The 26611-nt window shown below is 41.7% G+C and overlaps 1 protein-coding gene across 1 annotated transcript; it reads right to left on the bottom strand.

Moving 5' to 3' along the window:
* On the bottom strand, positions 1-26611 carry LOC135516914 (neuropeptide FF receptor 2-like). The gene is made up of 5 exons (XM_064940982.1): positions 26263-26611; positions 3482-3581; positions 3204-3324; positions 2323-3093; positions 1-18 (listed from the first exon to the last, which is right to left on the bottom strand). The coding sequence occupies exons 1-5, from the start codon at positions 26609-26611 to the stop codon at positions 1-3; spliced, it is 1359 nt and encodes a 452-aa protein (XP_064797054.1).

Here is a 26611-nt window from a genome sequence, read left to right as displayed (position 1 = left end):
TCATAGGTCATATATAACCTGTGGAAGGAAAAAAAGGAGAAAATGTGCCCCCTTAAACATCAGTTTAAGAACAATATGTTCTACTTATGGTTTTCAATACAAAAAAGGTACTGGAATGGAAGGTTGCATATTTGGTGCAAGCAAATGGAATGCAATGTTTGAGACAAAACAATCAAAGTGCAGTATGATACAAGATGATGCTCAAATCAAATCTTTCTTACATCTATAGTTAATGTTGTCTTTTCCAATCAGACTTTCCCCATAGAGAGATTGGCATGTAATTGAACATAATCAAGAATTGTGTATAACAAGAATTCCCTGTTAATCATCTTCCCTCTTCGCCACAATCAGTGTCTCTGTATGGATTAATCAATCCACCATCTACTAAACACGGACACAATAATGAAACATATTAATGACATTCAGAAAGAGTTGTTTAGACAGATTGTACATACTTCTGCTAAGCAGAGATGTGCCTGCAGCGTAAAAAATATTGTACTAGTTTAGTGACAGGTAGTCTAGCGGTTATGGCCAAAAGATCCCTAGTTTGAATCCACGATGTGACTAAGTGAACATTCTGTCAATGTCCCCTTGAGCAAGGCTTTGCTCCTGTAAATTTCTCTGGATAGGAGTGTCTCCTAAATTATGTAAATGTATTTTGAAAAATACTCAACATTTTGAGTATTTCCAAGATGAGGTATTCGTATGTATAATATACTTAACATTTGGTGTTTCACAAGTCCAGCATCTAAAAAATGCCTTAGATCCAACTTAATTTGATCAATTCCAAAACTGTTATCTGTTAGATCTAGTTCATAATTTTGATTAGTTACTTTCAGTGATTGTGTCTTATTGTTTTAACATTGATTTATGTTTTTGATTATCAGTCATTTTAACCCACTTTCGCAGGCATTGTTGAGCATAGTGCTCAATCCACTAGCAGTAGAATAAGTGGTGGTAGAGCTGCAAGCAGTGTGGAATGTTGCATTTGCCTCGGTCATTAAGGGTGGTGCTCATGACATTGTTGAGCATAGTGCTCAATCCACTAGCAGTAGAATAAGTGGTGGTAGAGCTGCAAGCAGTGTGGAATGTTGCATTTGCCTCAGTCATTAAGGGTGGTGCTCATGACATTGTTGAGCATAGTGCTCAATCCACTAGCAGTAGAATAAGTGGTGGTAGAGCTGCAAGCAGTGTGGAATGTTGCATTTGCCTCAGTCATTAAGGGTGGTGCTCATGACATTGTTGAGCATAGTGCTCAATCCACTAGCAGTAGAATAAGTGGTGGTAGAGCTGCAAGCAGTGTGGAATGTTGCATTTGCCTCAGTCATTAAGGGTGGTGCTCATGACATTGTTGAACATAGTGCTCAATCCACTAGCAGTAGAATAAGTGGTGGTAGAGCTGCAAGCAGTGTGGAATGTTGCATTTGCCTCAGTCATTAAGGGTGGTGCTCATGACATTGTTGAACATAGTGCTCAATCCACTAGCAGTAGAATAAGTGGTGGTAGAGCTGCAAGCAGTGTGGAATGTTGCATTTGCCTCAGTCATTAAGGGTGGTGCTCATGTCATTGTTGATGTTGGGAAAATGTTGTGTCATCGGCTTTGATATCCATGTACCATGATCCAGTACACCTCAAAGCACAACAAACTGCTTAATACTAATAAAGAAATATAGTTTTCTTTCTTCAAACATGCATATAATATTGTGTAAAAGTGTCATGAAGTCTAAAAAATTGGAATTACCCACAATCCTTTAAAAACGGGGCCACATGGCAAGTTGTTGCAATAATTTAGAGAATAGGGTGCCATTTGGGATCCAGCCTGTATCCTCTGTGCTCATTGCAGGGTCTGGCTCCTCTGGCCGGTCCCAATGGGCAATGGCACGTACAGTGTATGCGTTACAGTTCATGTTAAAATTTTGTGTTTAAATCTGGGACATCTTCTCCATGGACACATTATGTGGGTGTTAGGGTCTTCTCAGTGCAGCGTCTGCCTCAGGTTTCTATGGCAGGTACAGTATGTGTGTATTCTGGGATACCTTCTGCATTTCCTGAATGTCTATAGCACAGTATGGGTATTGCAGTAAATGTAACAGTACATGTTTAAATGTCATGTTTAAATCTGATACCTACTCCAGGTTATCTGAATGTCTCTCTATGGCATGTACAGTACAGTATGTGTGTTATAGTATATGTGATTAAAATCACATCTTTAAATCTGTCCACTACATGTCCCAATGGCACATACAGTATCTATGAAATGTTTAAATCTGTCCTGTACATGTCCCAATACAGTATGTTTTGAAATGCTCAAATCTGGGATACCTTCTCCAGATCCTCCATGATCAGATCCTGCTCCTTCACGTCGCTCTCTGACGATCGCCCGCCGGATGTCCGCCCGACCACTTCCTCCCGACCCAGCCCCTTCCTGTTCACCAAAGCCAATTCCGACCCCCCTGAGCCGGCCCCAGTGGGCAGGTGCAGGTTCGCTGGTAACACTGCGTTGCCTTGGATACGATGCGAGTAGGTCTTCTGGCGCTCCATGACTGCGGAGCACAGCTGGAATTTAAATGCGGCCTGGAACCCCCGTCGGAAGTTCTCATTGAAGAAGCCGTAGATGATGGGATTGACAGAGGAGTTGAAGAAGGCCAGCCAGTGGGCCAGCGGGTACACGTATATGTTGATGATGCGGTGCTGGCTTGCCGTTAGGCTGGCGTAGTCGCTTAGCATCATCAGCGTCCACAGTGGGAGCCATGACAGGATGAAGAGTAGCGCCACTACCAACAGCATCTTGATCACCCTCTTCTTCTTCTTCGACTGACGGTGGTTGTCCAGGCTGGGTTTCGTCCCACCGCTGCTGCCACTACAACTGCACCCGCCGGAGGAGGGTATGGCGGTCTTAAAGAGGGTGAATCCGATGCGGGCGTACATGATGACAATGAGTGATAATGGGGCTAGATAGATGTTAGCGAATAGGACGGTGGTGTAGATCTTCCTCATCTCTTGATTGGGCCAGTTCTCACGGCACCAGTAGAAGGGGCGGGTGTTGTTGTAGCCGTCCCCCAGTAGGATAAGGACACGCTGCTCCTTGGTCACCTTGGAAATACAGTCGCAATAAAAAAAAACAGAAAGGGATGAAAATGTGTCTGATGCTTACACTTTACATTGATGGTATACTTGACATGCACCAGCATTAGACAGTGTACCTGGAGCATGACCCCTGAGGGACACATTATGGAGATAGCCAGCACCCAGATGATGATGATGATCAGTGTGGAGGTGGAGATTGTCAGCTTCTGCTTGAAGGGGTATACAATGCAGCGGAACCTGTTCAGACGGGAGGTGAGGGGGAGAGCATTCTGTAAAATGTCTGTATTGTGAAATTGTCTGTTGTGCTGTGAAATTGCATTGAAATTTTCTAAACACACACAAACACGCACAATAAATGTAATAAAATGATTTAATCAGTTGAAAGAAACCTCACCTATCCACAGCTATGGCCACCAGAGTAAAGACTGAAGCTGACACTGATATGCCTTGAACCATCCCACTCAGCTTACACACTAACCTCCCAAAAGGCCAGCCTGTCAAAAGAGTCATATTTAGAATATACAAGAAAGGAGATATCTGGGACAAATAATGAGTCATGTGAAATGGATTCTGAGGTTGAATCTCGTTTCCCATAAAATGTTATTTGTCAGTTACGCTGAATACCACAAGTGTAGCCTTTCATGTGAAATGCTTACTTTACGAGCCACTTTCCAAACAATGGAGTTTTAAAATTAACAAAGAAATAAAAAGAAAATAGAAGTACCACAAAATAACACAAGAAAATAACGATAACGAGGCAATATACAGATTATATACAAGGAGTAACGGTACCGAGTCAGTGTACTGAGGTATGTGGTAGTTGAGGTGATTGATTGAGGTAATATGTACATGTAGGTTTGGTTAGGTGATTGATTGATTAATTGAAGTACTATGTACATGTAGGTAGGGGGCAAAAAGCAGAACATCCGGGTAACCATTTAATTAACAGTTCAGCATTCTTATGGCTTTGGGGTAGAAGCTGTTCTCAAGCCTTTTGGTCCCAGACTTGGTGCTCCGGTAACGCTCTGCGGTAGCAGAAAGAACAGACTGTGACTTGGGTGGCTGTAGTCTTTGACAATTTTTCCTCTGACACCGCCTGGCATAGAGGTACTGGATGGCAGGGAGCTGAGAACTTTTTGAGGATCTGAGGGCCCATACCAAATCTTTTCAGCCCCCTGAGGGGAGAAAAGGTGTTGTCATGAATGGGGTGTGCTCGGCCCTCCGTTTCCTGTAGCCCACAATAAGCTTATTTGTCTTGCTGACGTTGAGGGAGAGTTTGTTGTCCTAGCACCACATTGACAGGTCTCTGACCTCCCTGTAGGCTGTCTCATCGTAGTCGGTGATCAGGCCTATCACCGTTGTGTCGTCAGCAAACTTAATGATGGTATTGGAGTTGTGTGCAGCCTCGCAGTTGTGGGTGAGTACAGGAAGGGGCTAAGCACGCACATCTGAGGGGCACCCATGTTGAGGGTCAGCGTAGAGAACCGTATTGTTGCCTAAACTCACCACCTGGGGTATGCCTGCCAGAGGGTCCAGTATCCAATTACAGAGGGAGGTGTTTAATCCCAGGGTCCTTAGCTTAGTGATGATCTTAGAGGGCACTGAGCTGTAATCAATAAACAGCATTCTCACGTATGCATTATTTTAATCCAGGTGGGAAAGGGAAGTGTAGAGTGCAATAGAGATTGTTTCATTTGTGAATATGTTGGGGCTGTATGTGAATTGGAGTGGGTCCAGCCTTTCAAAGCATTTTATGGCTGCAGATCTGAGCGCTATGGGGCAATAGTCATTTAGACAGGTTACCTTGGTGTTCTTGAGCATGAGTACTTTTGTAGTCTGCTTGAAACATGTGGGTATTACAGACTGGGTCAGGGAAAGGTTGAGAATGTCAGTGAAGAAACTTGCCAGCTGGTCAGCACATGCTCTGAGTATGCGTCCTGCTAATCCGTCTGGCCCTGCGGCCTTGTGAATGTTAACCTATGTAAAGGTCTTACTCACATGGGCTATGGAGAGTGTGATCACACAATCGTTAGGAACAGCTGGTGCTCTTATACATGATTCAGTGTTGATTGCCAGAAGCAAGCATAGAAGGCATTTAGCTCCTCTGGTAGGCTTGCGTCACTGGGCAGCTCGCGGCTGTGTTTCCCTTTATAGTCCATGACAGTGTGCAAGCCCTGCCACATCTGACAAGTGTCAGAGTTGGATTAGATTTTAGTCCTGTATTGATGTTTTGCCTGTTTGATGGTTCATCGGAGGGCATAGTGGATATCTTATAAGTGTCCAGATTTGTGTCCTGCTCCTTGAAAGTGGAAGATCTACCATTAGCTCAGTGTGGATGTTGCTCGCAATCTATGGGTTCTGGTTAGGATATGTACATACGGTGTGGGGACTATGTCGTCGATGCACTTATTAATTAAGCTGGTGGCTAATATGGTAAACTCCTCAATGCCATTGGATGAATGCCGTAGCATTTTCCAATCTGTGCTAGCGAAACAGTCCTGTAGTTTAGCGTCCGCTTCATCGGACCACTTCCATTTTGAACGCATCCTTGGTACTTCCTGTTTGAGTTTTTGCTTGTAAGCAGGAATTATAGTATTGGTCAGATTTGCCAAATGGAGGGCAAGGGAGAGCTTTGTCTGCATAACTGTGTGTAGAAAAGAGGTGACCTAGTGTTTTTTCATCTCTAATTGCACAGTAGACTTGCTGGTAGAAAGGAGGTAAAAGATTGTGTCTTTGGCATCATTAACTTTTTATGGCTGCAGGGGCAGTATTGAGTAGCTTGGATGAAAAGGTGCCCATTGTAAACGGCCAGCTCCTCAGTCTCAGTTGCTAATATATGCATATTATTATTAGTATTGGATAGAAAACACTCTAAAGTTTCCGAAACTGTCAAAATATTGTCTGAGTATAACAGAACTGATATTACAGGCGAAACCCTGAGGAAAATCTAAACAGGAAGTGGCTTCTATTTTGAAAACTCCATGTTCCATAGCCTCCCTTTGCTGGATTTAAAGGGATATGAACTAGATTCCTTTTCCTATCGCCTCCTCAAGGTGTCAACAGTCTTCAGACATAGTTTCAGGCTTTTATTTTGAAAAATGAGCCAGAACGATAACATCGCGTCAAGTGGTCACATGAGTTTTGCTCGCGCAACAGAGTTTGGATAGGTATTGCTTTTCCCTTTCCTACAGTGAAAGACATTTGCGGGCGATATATTATCGGTTATATATTTTAAAAACAACCTGAGGCTTGATTATAAAAAACGTTTGACATGTTTCTGTGGACATTATGGAAACTATTTGTAATTTTCGTCTGCGTTGTGATGACCGCTTTTTCCTGTGGATTTCTGAACATACCGTGGCAAACAAACGGAGGTATTTTGGATATAAAAATCATCTTTATGGAACAAACACGGAACATTTGTTGTGTAACTGGGAGTCTCATGAGTGAAAACATCCGAAGATCATGAAAGGTAAACAATTAATTTGATTGCTTTTCTGATTTTCGTGAACAAGCTACCTGATGCTAAGTGTACTTAATGTTTTGTCGTGTGATCGATAAATTTACACAAACGCTTGGATTGCTTTCACTGTAAAGTATCATTTCAAAATCTGACACCACAGGTGGATTAACAAAAGGCTAAGCTGTGTTATTATTACGTGATTAAACTAATCATGTAAATGTAATTAACTAGGATGTTGGGGCACGGAAAATCTTCAGATTACAAAATTAGAATTTTCCTAATATAACTCAATTAATCTTCTAATTATTTCATTATTCTTTACCTCACATTAGTCTCAATCCAAACGTCATAAATTGTTGGTTATCGGCACAAACCCAGCCTTTACTATGAATCTTCCATACACCAATTGTCTATAATAATTAATTTACTAACTAACTAAATAATCACGGAAATACACAAACAAACAGTAGATATGGTTACAAGGAAATGATAGGAGAGGTTCCCTAGTGGGCTAAGCCGATATGACGAGGTACGCATGGCCCGAAGAGGATTTCTTCAGGTGGGGGTTTTATTCGTAACAGTAGAAAAGGGCTGTCCCATGAGCCAGATCATGTCTGTGCTCATGGGGGCGGGCCAATGACTTAGTTAAACTTTAAAGGGAATACAATTCTCTCACATTAACGGTTTAAAATCACATTACATCATTTCACAAATACTTTAAACTGTACTCATTCATTTTATACAATAATTAGACGCAAACCTCATAACGGAGGCTCCTGTATAAACAGAGTTATGGTAATGTGGTTGTATTGTCTTTCATGAGGTCACAAACATGAAACAAAACGGACCGGGTTATAGCTGGCTTCTCCACCGACCGTTTACACATTCTCCAAAACATGGATATTGTTCAGTTCTCAAGTTCTGTGATGTAGAAGGAGTTCCTTTGCTCTCTATGTATCTCTTTCTGCATGGCCAGGAGGAGAGAGTCTCCTCCAGGAATTTACGACCTGAGATAACAGAACCTGGGTGTAGGAGGGAGAGAGGGGGAAGCCACTCACTATACCCAAAGAGGGCCACGTCATGACACCTTATACAGCTCATTCAGTCCGGTCTTAGTGGCAGCATGTATTTGTGGTGGTAACAAAAAAAAAACATGAAAAAGAACATAAGCATTAACAAAAATGTATAGGGACAGAGCAAGGGGATACTTGGAAAGACAAGCAGAGTGATTGGATACTGTGTAATAGACTCTAAGCACTAAGTTCATGACTTTGTCACTTTAAGTAAGTGCTGTAGGTATAGAAGTAGCAATGGTTGATGCTCTTGGATTGATTTTATCCATTGGACCTATCAGCTGTCAGAATATGACCATTACAGTACACACAAACATTCAAGAAAATAACCCCAATACCACAAACAACATGTTAGCAATACTATCACAGAGAAAGTGTGGAAAGTGTGTGACATGTTATAAAGTTGTTGGCATGCAGGATTGTTAGGGTTAGGGTTACTGTGGTTAAAGTTGAGCCAGAGGGTGGACATGAAGCTAGGGCTAGGGTTGTAGTCGAGGGTTAGGGTTGAGCCAGAGGGTGGACATGAGGCTAGGGTTAGGGTTGTGGTCGAGGGTTAGGGTTGAGTCGGAGTGTGGACATGAAGCTAGGGCTAGGGTTGTGGTCGAGGGTTAGAGTTGAGCCAGAGGGTGGACATGAAGTTAGGGCTAGGGTTGTGGTCGAGGGTTAGAGTTGAGCCAGAGGGTGGACATGAAGTTAGGGCTAGGGTTGTGGTCGAGGGTTAGGGTTGAATCGGAGTGTGGACATGAAGCTAGAGTTAGGGTTGTGGTCGAGGGTTAGGGTTGAGCCAGACGGTGGACATGAAGCTAGAGTTAGGGTTGTGGTCGAGGATTAGGGTTGAGCCAGAGGGTGGACATGAGGCTAGAGTTAGGGTTGTAGTCGAGGATTAGGGTTGAGCCAGAGGGTGGACATGAAGCTAGAGTTAGGGTTGTAGTCGAGGATTAGGGTTGAGCCAGAGGGTGGACATGAGGCTAGAGTTAGGGTTGTAGTCGAGGATTAGGGTTGAGCCAGAGGGTGGACATGAAGCTAGAGTTAGGGTTGTGCTCGAGGGTTAGGGTTGAGCCAGAGGGTGGACATGAAGCTAGAGTTAGGGTTGTAGTCGAGGATTAGGGTTGAGCCAGAGGGTGGACATGAAGCTAGAGTTAGGGTTGTAGTCGAGGATTAGGGTTGAGCCAGAGGGTGGACATGAAGCTAGAGTTAGGGTTGTGGTCGAGGGTTAGGGTTGAGTCAGAGTGTGGACATGAAGCTAGGGCTTGGGTTGTGGTCGAGTGTTAGAGTTGAGCCAGAGGGTGGACATGAGGCTAGGGTTAGGGTTGTGGTCGAGGGTTAGGGTTGAGCCAGAGTGTGGACATGAGGCTAGGGTTAGGGTTGTGGTCGAGGGTTAGGGTTGAGCCAGAGGGTGGACATGAGGCTAGGGTTAGGGTTGTGGTCGAGGGTTAGGGTTAGGGTTGAGTCGGAGTGTGGACATGAAGCTAGTGTTAGATTTAGGGTTGTGGCTGAGGCAGAAAAAAAATTGGTGTTGCGATTCTGCGCTTCAGTGTTTTTTATTTTTTAAATACACTGCAGGAAAGGTGATACCTAGTCAGTTGAACAACTCAATGCATGAGAGATTTTATGTTTCTAAGACACATTTTATTCCTATAAAACCATTGTTTTAAGTGTTTTATTGCGGGATCACAGTGTTAATGCTGTTCTTAACAGACCGTGTTCGGCTGTATTTTACCGTCTCCTGTAGCTAAGTATAAGCATGTCAGACTCCTCTGTATTTTACCGTCTCCTGTAGCTAAGTATAAGCATGTCAGACTCCTCTGTATTTTACCGTCTCCTGTAGCTAAGTATAAGCATGTCAGACTCCTCTGTATTTTACCGTCTCCTGTAGCTAAGTATAAGCATGTCAGACTCCTCTGTATTTTACCGTCTCCTGTAGCTAAGTATAAGCATGTCAGACTCCTCTGTATTTTACCGTCTCCTGTAGCTAAGTATAAGCATGTCAGACTCCTCTGTTTTGGAGTCAGATCCAGAGATGGAGTGTCAAGCCATAAGATGTGAGACCTGTGATACAGTTTATTCACTGTAGTGAAAGCAAAAAAAATTACTGACTTAAACAATTAAGAAGAGAATGGATGCTGTTTTTGATGGAACCAAGGGGATGATTCAGGGTTCTCCATGAGATTGGGTTTCTTTCCTGTAGCTACTGAGGATACTACCTTGCACCACTTTTTCATTTTAACACATCAGGAGGTTGAAAAGATTTGGCACAAATCCTCAATAAGTTCTTCAGCTGTACCATTGAGAGCATATTGACTGGCTGCATCACTGTTTGGTATGGCAATTACACTGACCTTGATCACATGGTGCTACAGAGGGTGGTGCAGACAGCCCATTACATCATTGGGGCTGAGCTCCCTACCATACAGGACCTCTATATCAGGTGGTGTGGAAGGCCCGGAAAATTGTTAAAGACTCCAGCCACCCAAGTCATAGAGTGTTCTGACTCCTTCCGCATGGCAAGCGGTACCGTTGCCTCAAGTCTGAGAACAACGGCTCTTGAACAGCTTCTATCCTCAAGCCTCTTAAGAAACTACACTGGACTTTGTGCAAACTAGAAACTGCACATCCTGAGGCTGCATTTATTTAATTAAGCAAATCTGATCAACACATCGCCTGCACTACTCGCTCATCAGGAATTCTAAACCATTGTTACTCCCCCTTCTGGGATGGCTACAAGGCCCTCCCCCACCCTCCCTTCAGCAAATCAGATCACACCTCCATTCTGCTCCTCCCTTCCTATAGACAGAAACTTAAACAGGAAGTACACTTGGTAAGGACTGTTCAACGTTGGTCTGACCAATTGGAATCTATGTTTCAAGATTGTTTTCATCCCACGGACTGGGATATGTTCTGGGTTACCACTGGTAATTACATTGACGTATACACTGATTCTGTGACCTAGTTCATCAGGAAGTACATATCAAATCAAATCAAATTTTATTTGTCACATACACATGGTTAGCAGATGTTAATGCGAGTGTAGCGAAATGCTTGTGCTTCTAGTTCCGACAATGCAGTAATAACCAACAAGTAATCTAACCTAACAATTCCAAAACAATTCCAAAACTACTACCTTATACACAGTGTAAGGGGATAAAGAATATGTACATAAAGATATATGAATGAGTGATGGTACAGAGCAGCATAGGCAAGATACAGTAGATGGTAGGATGTTGTTCCCACTAGGACAATTAGAACTTATCCAAACAAAACACAGTGGATAGATGGCAGCATTTAAAGACAGCAAGGTGACTAGGAACATGGATGAGTACAAACAGCCCAGCTATGCCCTCCCTAAGGCAATCAAACGGGCAAAACGTCAATACAGATACAACGGCTCAGATGCAAGACGTATGTGGCCGAGACTCCAGACAATAACAGGGAAAACCAGGCACATCGCCTTGCTTCTGGATAAGCTAAACACCTTCTTCACCCACATTGAGGAAAACACAGTTTTGCCGATGCGGTCCATCTTTGCTCATGAGAACTTTGAGCTCTCATTTTCCATGGCCAATATGAGTAAGACATTTAAGCGTGTTAACCCTCATAAGGCTGCCTGCCCAGATGGCATCCCTAGCCACGTCCTATGGCCTCTCCCCTGAAACCCTTCTCTCCCTGGCTCTCGCTCTGGTAACCCAGCCTGGATTCTTTTGCCATCGCGTGGGCCCCAGCCGACTATCGCATTGAGTAAGTCTCGGCTCTCTCTTTGCTTTTGCTCTGCTGGCGAGGCTTGTATTTCAGATGTGTTTTAGACTGTGGGTTCACATGCTTTTTCAGTTCTGCCCACAAAGTTTCTATAGGATTGAGGCCAGGGCTTTGTGATGGCCACTACAATACCTTGACTTTGTTGTCCTTAAGCCATTTTGCCACAACTTTGGATATATGCTTGGGGTCATTGTCCATTTGGAAGACCCATTTGCGACCAAGCTTTAACTTCCTTACTGATGTCTTGAAATGTTGCTTCAATATATCCACAGAATTTTTCTTTCTCATGATGCCATCTATTTTGTGAAGTGCACCAATCCCTCCTGCAGCAAAGCACCCCCACAACATACTTCAAGGTTGGGATGGTGTTCTTTGGCTTGCAAGCATCCCCCTTTTCCTTCAAACATAATGATGGTCATTATGTTCAAACAGTTATATTTTTGTTTCATCAGACCAGAAGACATTTCTCAAAAAAATATGATCTTAGTTCCCATGTACAGTTACAAACCGTAGTCTGGATTTTTTTATGGCTGTTTTTGAGCAGTGGCTTCTTCCTTGCTGAGCGGCCTTTCGGGTTATGTCGATATAGGACTCGTTTTACTGTGGATATAGATACTTTTGTACCTGTTTCCTCCAGCATCTTCACAAGGTCCTTTGCTGTTCTTCTGGGATTGATTTGTCTCTGGGAGACAGAACACGTCTCCTTCCTGAGCGGTATGACGGCTGCGTGGTCCCATGGTGTTTATACTTGCGTACTATTGTTTGTACAGATGAACGTGGTACCTTCAGGCGTTTGGAAATTGCTCCCAAGGATGAACCAGACTTGTGGGGGTCTAAAAAGGTTTTTGGTTGATTTCTTTAGATGTTCCCATGATGTCAAGCAAAGAGGCACTTAGTTAAAGGTAGACCTTGAAATACATCCACAGGTACACCTCTAATTGACTCAAATGATGTCAATGAACCTATCAGAAGCTTCTAAAGCAATGACATCATTTTCTGGAATTTTCCAAGCTGTTTAAAGGCACAGTCAACTTAGTTTATGTACATTTCTGACCCACTGGAATTGTGGTACAGTGAATTAAAAGTGAAATAATCTGTCTGTAAACAAATGTTGGAAACATTACTTGTGTCATGCATAAAGTAGAAGTCCTAACCAACTATCCAAAACTATAGTTTGTTATTAACAAGAAATTTGTGGAGTGGTTGAAAAATGGGTTTTAATGTCTCCAACCTAAGTGTATGTAAACTTCCGACTTCAACTGTAGATACCGCTACCTGCATCGTAGCACACATCACAACTGGTCTGTCAACAATACTACTTGTAGCAACATTAACTCTCTCTGGTTTCACTCGCATCCTGCTCCCAATCCATAATCTCGTACTGTAAACCATGACTGCCTACTCCGCCTTCAACCTACCACTATCCATAAACTCACTTCTCAGTCTCGCAATACTAACTTTGTTCCCCTCAACACTCGATCAATGAAAAAAGCCCCCTTGCTAATATCTGACAACTAATATCTTTATAACAAGCTAGACTTCCTCCTCTGAAATGAAACTTGCCAACAACCTGGTGATTATTTTTCTCTTAACCAAGCTACTACGGGTAAGAATACTGGATTGGATGGATGATGTGGATGACAGCTTGTCCCATGAATTAATCACAAAAATGGAGGATTAGCTGATAACTACGAAACAAACATTCTGGATAATATAGAGAATCTGGAACTATTTATTGATCAGCATTTTGATATAAAATTCCAAACTTAACATTGGAGGAGGATGTTTTGATAACTAAGTCTCCAGAAGATAGAGTATTGCTTGCAAGCATGAGCGAGCAGTTAAGAAAAACTGGATCTTTTGCCTGGGCTACTGGGGGAGGTTGAGGCCTTAAAAACAGGAATGGATTACAGTAATAAAATGATGGAAGAAATACGAGCGGAAAATAAGATATTGAAAACTACTGTGGACCCCCTAAAAGACCCTACAGAGAGGCTATGGTATGACAATAAAACAGCTGAATTACTTGATCTAAAGTGCAGGAGTATGAGAAATAATATTGTTATAATGGGAATAAAGGAGGATGAAAACGAAAACTATCAGTCAACGGAGGAAAAGGTCAAGGTGTTCATGAAACATAATATCAAGATGACGAACGAACAGGTGGAAACAATTGGTTTTCAAAGAGCTCGCGGTTTTGGTGGCAGAGCAGAGGGAAGGCCCCGTCCGATCGTAGCTATGCTAACCCACTACAAAATGAACATTGCCTTGTTACAACAAGGTAGAGAATGGAAGAACACCCCATTCTCTATTAATGAACAACTTCCTCATGAAATAGTGGAGAGACGACGTGCCCTGTATCCCTTCGTCATGTGGTCAATAAATTATATGTAAATAATCAAACGTTCAAGGATTGGAAGATTACAACATGTCTGTGAGTGATAGCTACCTCCTGTTGAAGTAGTCCCTGATACATATTTGCACCGTTCTTACACAGTACAAATATGGATTCATAGTTTTTTTACAAAAAATATGTTTTGCATGAACAACTTTTTTATATTTTATTCATCCATTATGGAACCGTGAACTATGTGGGTTTAAAATAAGGTTGGATTTATGGTAATGCAGATCGGGTGTGATGAACTTATCCTGTTTCTATTTAGGCAATATGGAACTTTGGACTGTATGGACGTAATACCCAGTTTTGATTTAGGGGAAGGCGAGGATGGGTAAGGCAGACCTTTTTTTCTTTATCATTTTTTATGTATTTAAATTGAAGATTGTACATTATAAATACCAAGGTACCTTTTTTTGTTCAGTATGATACGTCCTAATTGTAGAGGTTGGGTATATTAAGACTTAAACGCTGTTATATAGTGTGACCCTTGTTCACTAATGTGAATCAGAATTTTGGTATTTGGTATTTTATAAGGATCTCCATTAGTTGTTGCAAAAGCAGCAGCTACTCTTCCTGTGGTCCACATAAAACACGAAACATAATACAGAATGACATAATACAGAACATCATTAGACAAGAACAGCTCAAGGACAGAACTACATACATTTTTAAAATGGCACATGTAGCCTACATATCAATGTATACACACAAACTATCTAGGTCAGAATTATTAGCTTTTAAGATAAAACTTAATAAATGTGAATAGATGTATTATAGGGCTAGGATAAAGGATTGTATAATTAAAAACCTGCTTAGGTTCTCTATTGGAATAGGCCTATACGATCCTAAAACAATTGGTATTATCCTTTTACATTTTTAAAATAAATCTCAATATACAAATGTAAAGGATGATTATTCTTCCGATACACACCGGCAAATGGATGGATTAGATATTGTCAACAGGGTTGTTGTCTCTAGTGTGTGTGGGCTGGTTAACACTGGGATAAAGGGATTCAAGTTAACGGTATAACTAATATAATAATTGTCTTATGGAAGCACTTCTCTAAGCGAGAGAAAGGTATATTATATATTTCTATACAAGCTATTTATGCTACCATTTATATTCTTGATCCAAATGATATAGACCGAGGTGTAAAGGAGCTGAGGTGATAGAGCAACGACCCTGGAATAAAAAACATCATGTGTTGGGTGGAGAGAGGGTTGGTTTTACAGCTGTACTTGCTCTGGATTGTCAGTACTGCATGTGTTCTTGGCTGTCGTGTCGTGGCTGTGTCGGAATCGATTGTGAGTTGAACTTGAGTATGCCTTCCCATAAGGGAGTGCCCGGGGTTGGCCTGCGGTTGGCTCTGTCAGAGCCATGGCACGATACAACAGGATATAATGTGATGTCTAAGACACATTTTTTACTTGCGGTCATTAGAGGCCGTGAGAATCTGTTCCTTTTTCTTCTTCCTTTTTTTTTGTCGGAATACAACATGATATAATGAGGACTACATGAAATATGTCTTGCATGTAATGGACATTAAAAATAGGTACTGGACTTTTGATATATATATATATAATTTTTTTTAAACAATTGAATCCAATGAATTGAGCAGGATAGACTGGCATGCTTATAGCCTAACTAGGACTTTCAAACATGAGCATGCATGGATAAGATTGTGCTGTGTGCTGTTATTATTTATTTTAATATTATGAATTAATGTTTAAAAAAAATTCTGACTGTTTTCCATGTTATTTGGTTAGTTCTCTTAGGCATCCTAATAGATCATTATGTTATCATGGGACTGACCACATTTCCCTCTGGCCAACCCAATTGGCGGCAAAGGGTTTGCCTTAGGACGCAAAGGTGCATCGTAAGTCAGGGAGATGGTCTGATGGTCTTAGGGACAACAGACCTAGACATTGGGGGAGGTTTTAGTGGGTGGAATATTAGGACAATTGGTTTACAAAGTTGCAGCTACAGTATGCTTAACAGTGCAAATTATATGGACACTTACTCATCATGGTGCTTTTTTTACAGACATTGGTTGTGGTAAGTATAATTGAAACTTGAGTATCATTATGGTAAGTGGGAAAATAAGTATAGCAAGAAATAATTGTAAAGCAGATCATAAAAAAATAAGCTACATTTTTACATGGCTAAAAGAGATATAATATAATATATATTGTTTACAGGAAACTCATTCTAAGAATATAGATGAGGTTGGGTGGAAAAAGGACTGGGAGGGAGAAATATATTTTTGTCATTGTCAAAGAAACTCAAAAGGGGGGATTTAACTAATTAATACAAATTTTGATCTGATTGTGCAAACTGTGCAAACAGATCCACAAGGAAGATGGATTATTTTATGCTACTTGACCAAAAACAGATCTGACTAATTCATCTATATTTGCCAAATAATGATGAAAATATTTGAAAATATATATAATAATCTATTGAGCTCACAAGCAACAAAATAATCTATTGTTATGGTGGGAGATTATAATGTGGTTTTAAGTACCTCAATGGATTGTAAAGGAAATCATTCTACAAACTGTCACCCTCAAACACTTAAGGAGATCACAAAGATCATGGATACATGAGAACTAGGGGATATATGAAGGTTGAAAAACCCTGACCTAGTGAGATGTATATGGAGGAGGCTTTAATCAACCTTGTCATCTTGATACTTCCTAGTCTCATTCTTGCTAGCATCAAAAGTTTTTTAAAGTATTCATAGGAATTGGTCTCCATATACCTCTTACAGAATTTCCACGTGGACGGGGATATTGGAAATTTAATCAAAGCCTATTGGATGACAATTTGTTCTTAACTAAGACAAAATCATTCATAATTAACTTTGTTTTGTACAAAGTCAAAAGAGATTAGACTAATAAAAGAAATAGGGGAAGTAATAGCGCAGGTAGATGTAAATAGCAACGGTACTATAGAGGCACAAAAAAGGTTAGAGGAACAACAAAAAGAAATGGAGGTACTTATTCAAGAACGATCAAGTGTAATGCAGTGTACAAAAATAAAGCGAATTGGATGAAAATGGGGGAAAATGGGGGAAAATGTTCTTGAATCTTCAACACAGAAATTCTACCGAAAATAATTTACAGAAACTCGATACAAATGACGGAGTTATCTATGATTCACCAAGTTATATTTTGAAAGAGGAAGCAAAATATTTTAAGCATATGTTTTCTTTTCAGTCTCCTCAATTTCCACTGAATTATGTTAACTGTAAGGATTTATTTCCTACTACTACTACTAATAATAATAATGTAAAATTAACAAATTTATAGAAAGACCCGTGTGAATGCCAATTTACAGAAGAGGAACTTTTTGAGGCAATAAAATCTTTTCAGTCTGGAAAAACACCTTTTTTGATGTACTAAAATATCCATTATTCTAATGTTTTAATTACATTACTGTTATACAAATGGTAGACTTTCAGGTACTCAACAAGAAGGCCTGATATCATTACTATAACAGTACCCAGGTGATAAGTATAAAGATCCAGTCCATTTAAAAAACTGGAGGCCTCTAACACTTCAATGTTGTGATGTAAAAATCCTGGCAAAATGCATAGGATATAGAACAAAAAAAGTTATACCAGACATTGTTAATCCTGATCAGACAGGTTTTTTGCATGGACAAAATATTGGAGATAACATAAGACAATTACTTGAAACAATTGAACATTATGGAACATTGAAGATACCAGGTCTGGTCTTCATAGCAGATAAAGTACGATTAGAATGTATATATAAATGCCTGGAATACTTTAATATTGGTGAATCTCTTATACATTGGGTTAAAGTTATGCACAGCAACCCCAGATGTAAAATAGTAAACAATGGTTCCTCTCAAAAAGTATTGAGCTTTTAAGAGGATTAAAAGAAGGCTGTCCATTGTCACCATATCTATTTATTATGGCCATTGAAATGCTAGCTATTAAAATTAGTTCTAGAGGAACATCAAGGGGTTACAAATCCAGGGGATAAAAACAAAAGTGTCAATGTATGCTGATGACTCTAGTTTATTACTTAAGTCTTCAATCTGGATCCCTGCACAGTCTCATTGAAGATCTGATCAGTTTTCTAGCCTCTCTGGATTAAAATCTAATTATGACAAGTGTACCATATTACTTATTGGGTCGTTAAAAAATACATTGTTTACACTACCTTGTAGTTTACCAATAAAATGGGTGGATGATGAGGTAGACATACTCTCAAAAAATATAAATGAATTTAACACAATTCATTTCAAGAGAAAGTTAGCAAACATGGATATCATTTTGCAACCACAGAAATACTTGTCTATTAATGGAAAAATGATATTGATGAACTCTTTGGTTCTATCACAGTTTACTTACTTACTAATGACATTGCCTACTCCAGATTATTCCTTTTTAAAATCATATGAGCAATAAATATATCATTTGATTTGTAATGCTAAACCTGACACAATTAAACATGCCTATTTATATAGTGAATGTGAATTTGGGGGGCTAAAATGATAAAATATAAAAGCTTGAAGCCTCTCACTAAAAGCTTCACTCATCCAAAAATTATACTTAAACCCCAAAATTGTTCTCCAGTAGATTATTAAGAAAAGCTCATCCTTTGTTCAAAATAGCTTTTTTGCCTTTATACAGATTAAAACTTCTCATTTCCGACTAATTGAAAATGAAATTTTGTTTAATGTATTGCCCTTTCTTAAATAAGCCATACAAAGCTGGTTACAATTTCAGTTTTATCCTCCAGAAAAGACAGAACAAATATTACAACAAATGTTATGGTTAAACTCAAATATATTGATTAATAAAAAATATTCTTTATGGAAAAAATGTTTATTTTTTAAATTATATTTATTAATGATATTATGAATATAAATAGGAGGAGTTATGTCACATATGCAGTTATCAAAAATATATGGGAATATCTGCTCGATCCAAATTTATTTCCAACTGATTGCAGCACTACCACAAAAATGGAGCTGGCAAGTGGAAAAGGGAGAAGGTAGGGAACTTGTTTGCCTGCCAAATATTAAAGATACAAATTGGCTGAAAGGAACTGGCATAAATGGAAAAATGTACGAGTTTTATCTGAGGACAAAAATGTTGACCATGACACATGGTTTATGAAATGGTACAAAAAACGACACTTGACTCAACAATTAGAGTTTTTCAATTTAAATTATTATTTCAAATTCTTGCCAACAACAGAAAGCCATATATATGGGGCATACAACAGTCTCAGCTCTGTAGATTTTGTTGCGAAAAGACAGAATCAATAGATCATTTATTCTGGTGTTGCCCCTGTGTAGCTTGTTTCTGGTCGCAGGTTCAGGAATCACAACATGCATTTAAAATGAACCTTCCAAATAGCAGTGTTGTGCGATCTGGAAAGCCATAGTCAGTCAATAAATAATATAATAATACACGTAGGAAATTTTTCATCTTTAGCTCACAATCTTTGGAAAATACACAATTAGAAAGATTTAAAATGTTGTAAAACAGCACAATTGAAAAAGACATGGCACATAGAAACCAAACCAGGGCGGTCTATGGTGACACTATAGGTGGGACGGGATGAGAGTGGCTGAGGGGTGGGATTAAAGAGTTTTTTTGGTAAGGTATTGTTGTGATACGTAAAAGTACCATGTATGTAAAATGTGTATGTAAAATGTTTAGATAAAATGTATGTTAAAAAAAACGAAGATATTTGTCCTCCGTGGAGGGGTGAAATTTTTATTTAATTTAAAAAAATATATATTTCCAAAAAATAGCTACCCCCCTGGTTTTGGCTACTTGTGTCACCCTCACTCCACCGGCCGTGGTGGCGTCCGCGCTGCCCTACTATCTCCTCATTTGAATGCATTGCTTACAAATCATCTTGCTCCATGATCACTATTCTTGTGTACTGTCCTGCTAAAGCTAATGAATAATTCGTGTCTGAACTGCTCACCGTTGTGGTCCCGTACTGGCAGGGCGACCGAGAGTATTCAACCGGGTAAGGTTGGGCAGGCTCGGTGCTCAAGAGCTCCAGTGCGCCTGCACGGTCCGGTCTATCCAGTACCACCTCCACACCCCAGCCCTCCGGTAGCAGCTCCCCGCACCAGGCTTCCTGTGCGTGTCCTCGGCCCAATACCACCAGTGCCAGCACCACGCATCAGGCCTACAGTGCGCCTCGCCTCTCCTGCGCTGTCGGAGCCTTTCTCCTCTCCTGCGCTGCCGGAGCCTCCCGCCTGTTCAGCGCTTCAAGAGCCTTCCTCCTCTACAGCGCTGCTGGAGTCTCCTGTCTGTTCAGCGCTATCAGAGCCTTTCTCCTCTCCTGCGCTACCGGAGTCTCCCGCCTGTTCAGCGCTTCTAGAGCCTTCTTCCTCTACAGCACTGCCGGAGCCTCCTGCCTGTTCGGAGCAGCCTGAGCTGCCAGTCTGCATGGAGCAGCCAGAGCTGCCAGTCTGCATGGAGCAGCTAGAGCTGCCAGTCTGCAAGGAGCTGCCAGTCTGCAAGGAGCTGTCAGCCTGCATGGAGCAGTCAGAGCTGTCAGGCTGCATGGAGCAGCCAGAGCTGCCAGTCTGCATGGAGCTGCCAGTCTGCATGGAGCTGCCAGTCTGCAAGGAGCTGCCAGTCTGCAAGGAGCTGCCAGTTTGCATGGAGCTGCCAGTCTGCAAGGAGCTGCCAGTCTGCAAGGAGCTGCCAGTCGGCAAGGAGCTGCCAAAGCTGTTAGTCTGCATGGAACAGTCAGAGCTGTCAGTCTGCAAGAAGCCGCCAGAGCTGTCAATCTGCATGGAGCAGCCAGAGCCGCCAGTCAGCATGGAGCAGCCAGAGCTGTCAGTCAGCATGAAGCAGCCAGAGCCGTCAGTCTGCCAGGATCCACCAGTCAGCCAGACTCTTCCAGATCTGCCAGTCAGCCTGACTCTTCCAGATCTGCCAGTCAGCCAGACTCTTCCAGATCCGCAAGTCAGCCAGACTCTTCCAGATCTGCCAGTCAGCCAGACTCTTCCAGATCTGCCAGTCAGCCAGACTCTTCCAGATCTGCCAGTCAGCCAGACTCTTCCAGATCTGCCAGTCAGCCAGACTCTTCCAGATCTGCCAGTCAACCAGACTCTTCCAGATCTGCCAGTCAGCCAGACCCTTCCAGATCTGCCAGTCAGCCAGACTCTTCCAGATCTGCCAGTCAGCCAGACTCTTCCACATCTGCCAGTCAGACAGACTCTTGCAGATCTGCCAGTCAGACAGACTCTTCCAGATCTGCCAGTCAGACAGACTCTTCCAGATCTGCCAGTCAGCCAGACTCTTCCAGATCTGCCAGTCAGCTAGACTCTTCCAGATCTGCCAGTCAACCAGACTCTTCCATATCTGCCAGTCAGCCACACTCTTCCAGATCTGCCAGTCAACCAGACTCTTCCAGATCTGCCAGTCAACCAGACCCTTCCAGATCTGCCAGTCAACCAGACTCTTCCAGATCTGCCAGTCAACCAGACTCTTCCAGATCTGCTAGTCAACCAGACTCTTCCAGATCCGCCAGTCAGCCAGGATCTGCCAGAACTGCCAGCCAGCCAGGATCTGCCGGATTCAACTGCCTGGCTGGGCTTCCTCTCAGTGTTGGGCTGCCCCTCAGTCCCGAGCTGCCCCTCAGTCCCGAGCTTCCCCTCAGTCCCGAGCTTGCCCTCAGTCCCGAGCTGCTTCAGTCCCGAGCTGCCCCTCACGAGCTACTCCTCAGTTCAGTGGGGTTCTGGGTGAGGACTATTAGGCCATGGTCGGCGGCAAGGGTGGATTATCCCAGGACGCGAAGGGGAGGAACTATGACATTTATGGAGTGGGGTCCACGTCCCGAGCCGGAACCACCACTATGGACAGACTCCCACCCGGACCCTCACTATGGTTTTGAGGTGCGTCCGGGAGTCCGCACCTTAGGGGGGGGGGTTCTGTCACGCCTTGGTCTTAGTATTTTGTGTTTTAGTTAATTAGTTGGTCAGGCCAGGGTGTGACATGGGTTTATGTTATTGTGTTGTCGTATTGAGGTTTTTGTAGGCATTGGGATTGTGGTTGATTAGGGCTGTGTTTAGTTTAGGTTTGGCTGCCTGAGGCGGTTCTCAATCAGAGTCAGGTGATTCTTGTTGTCTCTGATAGGGAACCGTATTTAGGTAACCTGGGTTTCACTGTGTATTTCGTGGGTGATTGTTCCTGTCTCTGTGTAGTTTCACCAGATAGGCTGTAATTAGGTTTCACGTTCCGTTTTGTTGTTTTGTATTTATTAGTTATTTCATGTATAGTTCCGTTTTTTCTTCATTAAAAAACATGAGTAATTCAACAAACTAAGAACGCCGTTACATTGGGTCAAACATTTTGGGTAGCCTTCAACAAGCTTCCAACAATTAGTTGGGGGAATTTTGGCCCATTCCTCTTGACAGAGCTGGTGTAACTGAGTCAGGTTTGTGGGCCTCCTTGCTCACACATTCTTTTTCAGTTCTGCCCACAAATTGTCTATAGGATTGAGGCCAGGGCTTTGTGATGGCCACTCCAAAACCTTGACTATGTTGTCCTGAAGCCATTTTGCCACCACTTTGGGAGTATGTTTGGGGTCATTGTCCATTTGGAAGACCCATTTGACACCAAGCTTTAACTTCCTGATTGATGTCTTGAGATGTTGCTTCAATATATCCACAGAATTTTTCTTTCTCATATAAGCCATCAATTTTGTGAAGTGCACCAGTCCCTCCTGCAGCAAAGCACCCCCACAACATGATGCTGCCACCCCCATGCTTCACAGTTGGGATGGTGTTCTTCGGAAAGCCTCCCCCATTTTCCTCCAAACATAACGATGGTCATTATGCCCAAAAGGTCAGACGAGAGGACATATCTCCAAAAAGTACAATCTTTGTCCCCATGTACAGTTGAAAAGCGTAGTCTGGCTTTTTTATGGTGGTTTTGAAGCAGTGGCTTTTTCCTTGCTGAGCGGCCTTTCAGGTTATGTTGATATAGGACTCGTTTTACTGTGGATATAGGTACTTTTGTACCTGTTTCCCCCAGCATCTTCATAAGGTCCTTTGCTGTTCTTCTGCGATTGATTTGCACTTTTCGCACCAAAGTACGTTCATCTCTAGGAGACAGAACGCGTCTCCTTCCTGAGCGGTATGACGGCTGCGTGGTCCCATGGTGTTTATACTTGCGTATTATTGTTTGTACAGATGAACGTGGTACCTTCAGGCATTTGAAATTGCTCCCAAGGATGAACCAGAATTTTGGAGGTCTACAATTTTTTTCTGAGGTCTTAGCTGATTTCTTTTGATTTTCCCATGATGTCAAGCAAAGAGGCACTGAGCTTGAAGGTAGGCCGTGAAACACATCCACAGGTACACCTCCAATTGAATCAAATGATGTCAATTAGCCAAACAGAAGCTTCTAAAGCCATGACATCATTTTCTGGAATTTTCCAAGCTGTTTAAAGGCACAGTCAACTTAGTGTATGTACACTTTAGACCCACTGGAAATGTGATACAGTGAATTATAAGTGAAATAATCTGTCTGTAAACATGGTTGGAAAAATTACTTGTGTCATACACAAAGAAGATGTCCTAACTGACTCGCCAAAAGTATAGTTTGTTAACAAGAAATGTGTGGAGTGGTTGAAAAATTAGTTTTAATGATTCTAACCTACGTGTATGTAAACCTCCAACTTCAACTGTATTTCCTGAGCTTTCTTATCTCTTAGACATAGGACAAAGATTTGAAAACCTTAATCCTTATGATTAGTTTTTTGACTCTCTTTTTTGTCATTTATGAATGTGTAACTCAATGTTCTAAAATTCTAAATTAAATAGCTAAATGATCCATTATATGCGATATGTTAGCTTAGTCCAAGCAACTTATTATGTGACCTGTTAAGCAAATGTGTACTCCTGAACTTATTTAGGCTTGTCATAACAAAGGGGTTGACTACTTAATGACTCAAGACATTTCAGCATTCAGTTTTTATGAATTTGTAAAATTGTATCTGATGAATTATACATACGTACTTTGTATGGTGCCCTCATTGATCCTGTCCCCACTTATAAAGATCTGGGAATCTGGATTGACTAAAAGCTATCTTTCAAAAAACATGTTGATAAGTTAGTTAAGAAATTAAGAATTAAACTAGGCTTTTTCTATAGCAGAGATAGTCAACTAGTTTCAGCCATGGGCCATCTTTGAACACAACTAATTGAACACAACTAATCCCAAAAACAGATTGTATTTGAAAATAACAATAATTTCTGACCTTGATTACAGTGAGGCATTATCTCTTTTTCTCTTTGTGGGAATACTTGGGAACAGATTTCCTAAATTCAACTCACTCTAGCTGAATTTCTGATGATTGTAGTCTTTTTTACTTGTATTTGGGTGTTTCTCCCATTCTTCTCAATAGATCCTCTCAACCTCTGTCAGGTTGGATGGGGAGCATTCCTGCACAGCTATTTTTAAGTTGTGCTACAGAGTTGTTCAATAGGGTTCAACATTCAAGACTTGTCCTGAAGCCATTCCTGCGTTGTGTTAGCTGTTTTCTTAGGGTCGTTGCTTTGTTGGAAGGTGAACCTTTGCCCCAGTCTGAGGTCCTGAGCATTCTGGAGCAGGATTTCATCAATGATCTCTCTGTACATTGCTCCGTTCATCTTTCCCTCGATTCTGACTAGTCTTCCAGTCCCTGCCAATGAAAAACATCCCCACAGCATGATGCTGCCACCACCATGCTTTACCGTAGGGATGCTGCCAGGTTTCCTCCAGAAGTGACACCTGGCATTCAGACTAAAGAGTTCAATCTTGGTTTCATTAGACCATAGAATCTTGTTTTTTCATGGTCTGAAAATCTTTAGGTGCCTTTTGGCAAACTCCAAGCGTGCTGTCATGTGCCTTTTACTGAGGAGTGGATTCTGTCGTACCACTCTACCTGAGGCCTGATTGGTGGAGTGCTGCAGAGATGGTTGTCCTTCAGGAAAGTTTCTCCCATCTCCACAGAGAATCTCTGGAGCTCTGTCAGAGTGACCATCGGGTTCTTGGTCACCTCCCTGACCAAGGCCCTTTTCCCCCGATTGCTCAGTTTGGTCGAGCGGTAGAGTCTTGTTGGTTCCAAACTTATTCCATTTAAGAATTGAGGCCACTGTGTTCTTGGGGACCTTCAATGCTGCAGAAATGTTTTGGTACCCTTCCGCAGATCTATCCCTTGACACAATCCTGCCTTGGAGCTCTACTGAATATTCCTTCGACCTCATGGCTTGGCTTGGCTTGACATGCACTGTCAACTGTGGGACCTTATGTAGACAGGTTTGTGCCTTTCCAAATGATGTCCAATCAATTTAATTGAGCACAGGTGGACTCCTATCAAGTTGTAGAAACATCTCAAGGATGATCAATAGAGGGAGGATGCACCTGAGCTCAATTTCGAGTCTCAAAGCAAAGGGTCTGAATAATTATGTAAATAATATATTTCTGTTAATTTTTTTTATAAACATTTAAAAAACAAACAGTTTTTGCTTTTTCATTATGGGGTATTGTTTGGGGGGAAATTATTTAAAGTGGGTAAAAAAAAGTGGGAAAGTGGGAAAAAGGGCTGCCTAAGTATGATTCCCAATCAGAGACAACGATAGACAGCTGCCTCTGATTGGGAACCATACTCGGCCAAAAACAGAAATAGACAACATAGAATGCCCACCCCAAATCACACCTTGACCTAACCAAATAGAGAAATAAAACGGCTTTCTAAGGTCAGGGCGTGACATCATATGAGGAAATCAGTCAAATTAAATAAATTCTTTAGGCCCTAATCTATGGATTTCACATGACTGGAAATACAGATATGCATCTGTTGGTCAAAGATTCCTTAAAAGAAATGGGCCTCATAATGGGCCTGAGGATCTAGTGACGATTTTTCTGTGCTTTCAAATTGCCATCCAAAAAATGCAATTGTATATGTTGTCCGTAGCTTATGCCTTCCCATACCATAACCCCTCCTCCACCATGGGGCACTCTGTTCACAATGCCAGCAATCCGCTCACCCACATGTTGCCATCAGTAGCATTGTGTTGTGTGACAAAACTGCAGATTTTAAAGTGGACTTTCATTGTCCCCAGCTCAAAGTGCACCTGTGTAATAATCATGCTGTAGAATCAGCTGCTTGATATGCCACAACTATCAGGTGGATGGATTATCTTGGCAATGGAGAACTGCTCACTAACAGAGAGGTAAACAAATTTGTGCACATAATTTGAGAGAAACAAGTTTTTTGAGCATAAACAACATTTCTGGGATCATTTATTTCAGCTCATGAAACCTGGGAGCAACATTTTACATGTTGTGTTATTAATAATTATAATAATTATATAATATAATTGCAGTTAAACTAGGGTTGAGCAGGAGTGTGGGCATGAAGCTAGGGTTAGTGTTAGGGTTGTGGTTGAGGCTAGGATTAGGGTTAAGAGGCCTTTGGCTACTAACCTGTTATAATGTTGTCCACCAGGGTAGTTGGCATGCAGAAGATGCCCACCAGTAGGTCACTGATGGCCAGGTTGAGTATAAAGAGGTTGGTGACCGTCCTCATGTTCTTGCTCCGCAACACAATGAAACACACAACACCATTCCCCACCATGCACACCAGGAAAATGAGCAGGTAAGACACAATGAAGACTACCACTACAGAGGGCTTGTGGAGGTAGAGGTCCACGTAGGTGATGTTCTGTTGGTAATATGGGTATGGGGGGTGCTGGAGGTTCCTGGAAGAGTTGAAGAAAGTGGTGTTCCAGTCTTCTGTGCTGTTGGAGCTGATGGGATCCAGAGCGTGCGTCAT

This window comes from Oncorhynchus masou, chromosome 28 (assembly GCF_036934945.1).
Source record: "Oncorhynchus masou masou isolate Uvic2021 chromosome 28, UVic_Omas_1.1, whole genome shotgun sequence".
Classification (NCBI taxonomy): Eukaryota; Metazoa; Chordata; class Actinopteri; order Salmoniformes; family Salmonidae; genus Oncorhynchus; species Oncorhynchus masou.
Note: the sequence above shows the minus strand (reverse complement) of the source record. Positions and strands in the feature narration are given on the sequence as shown.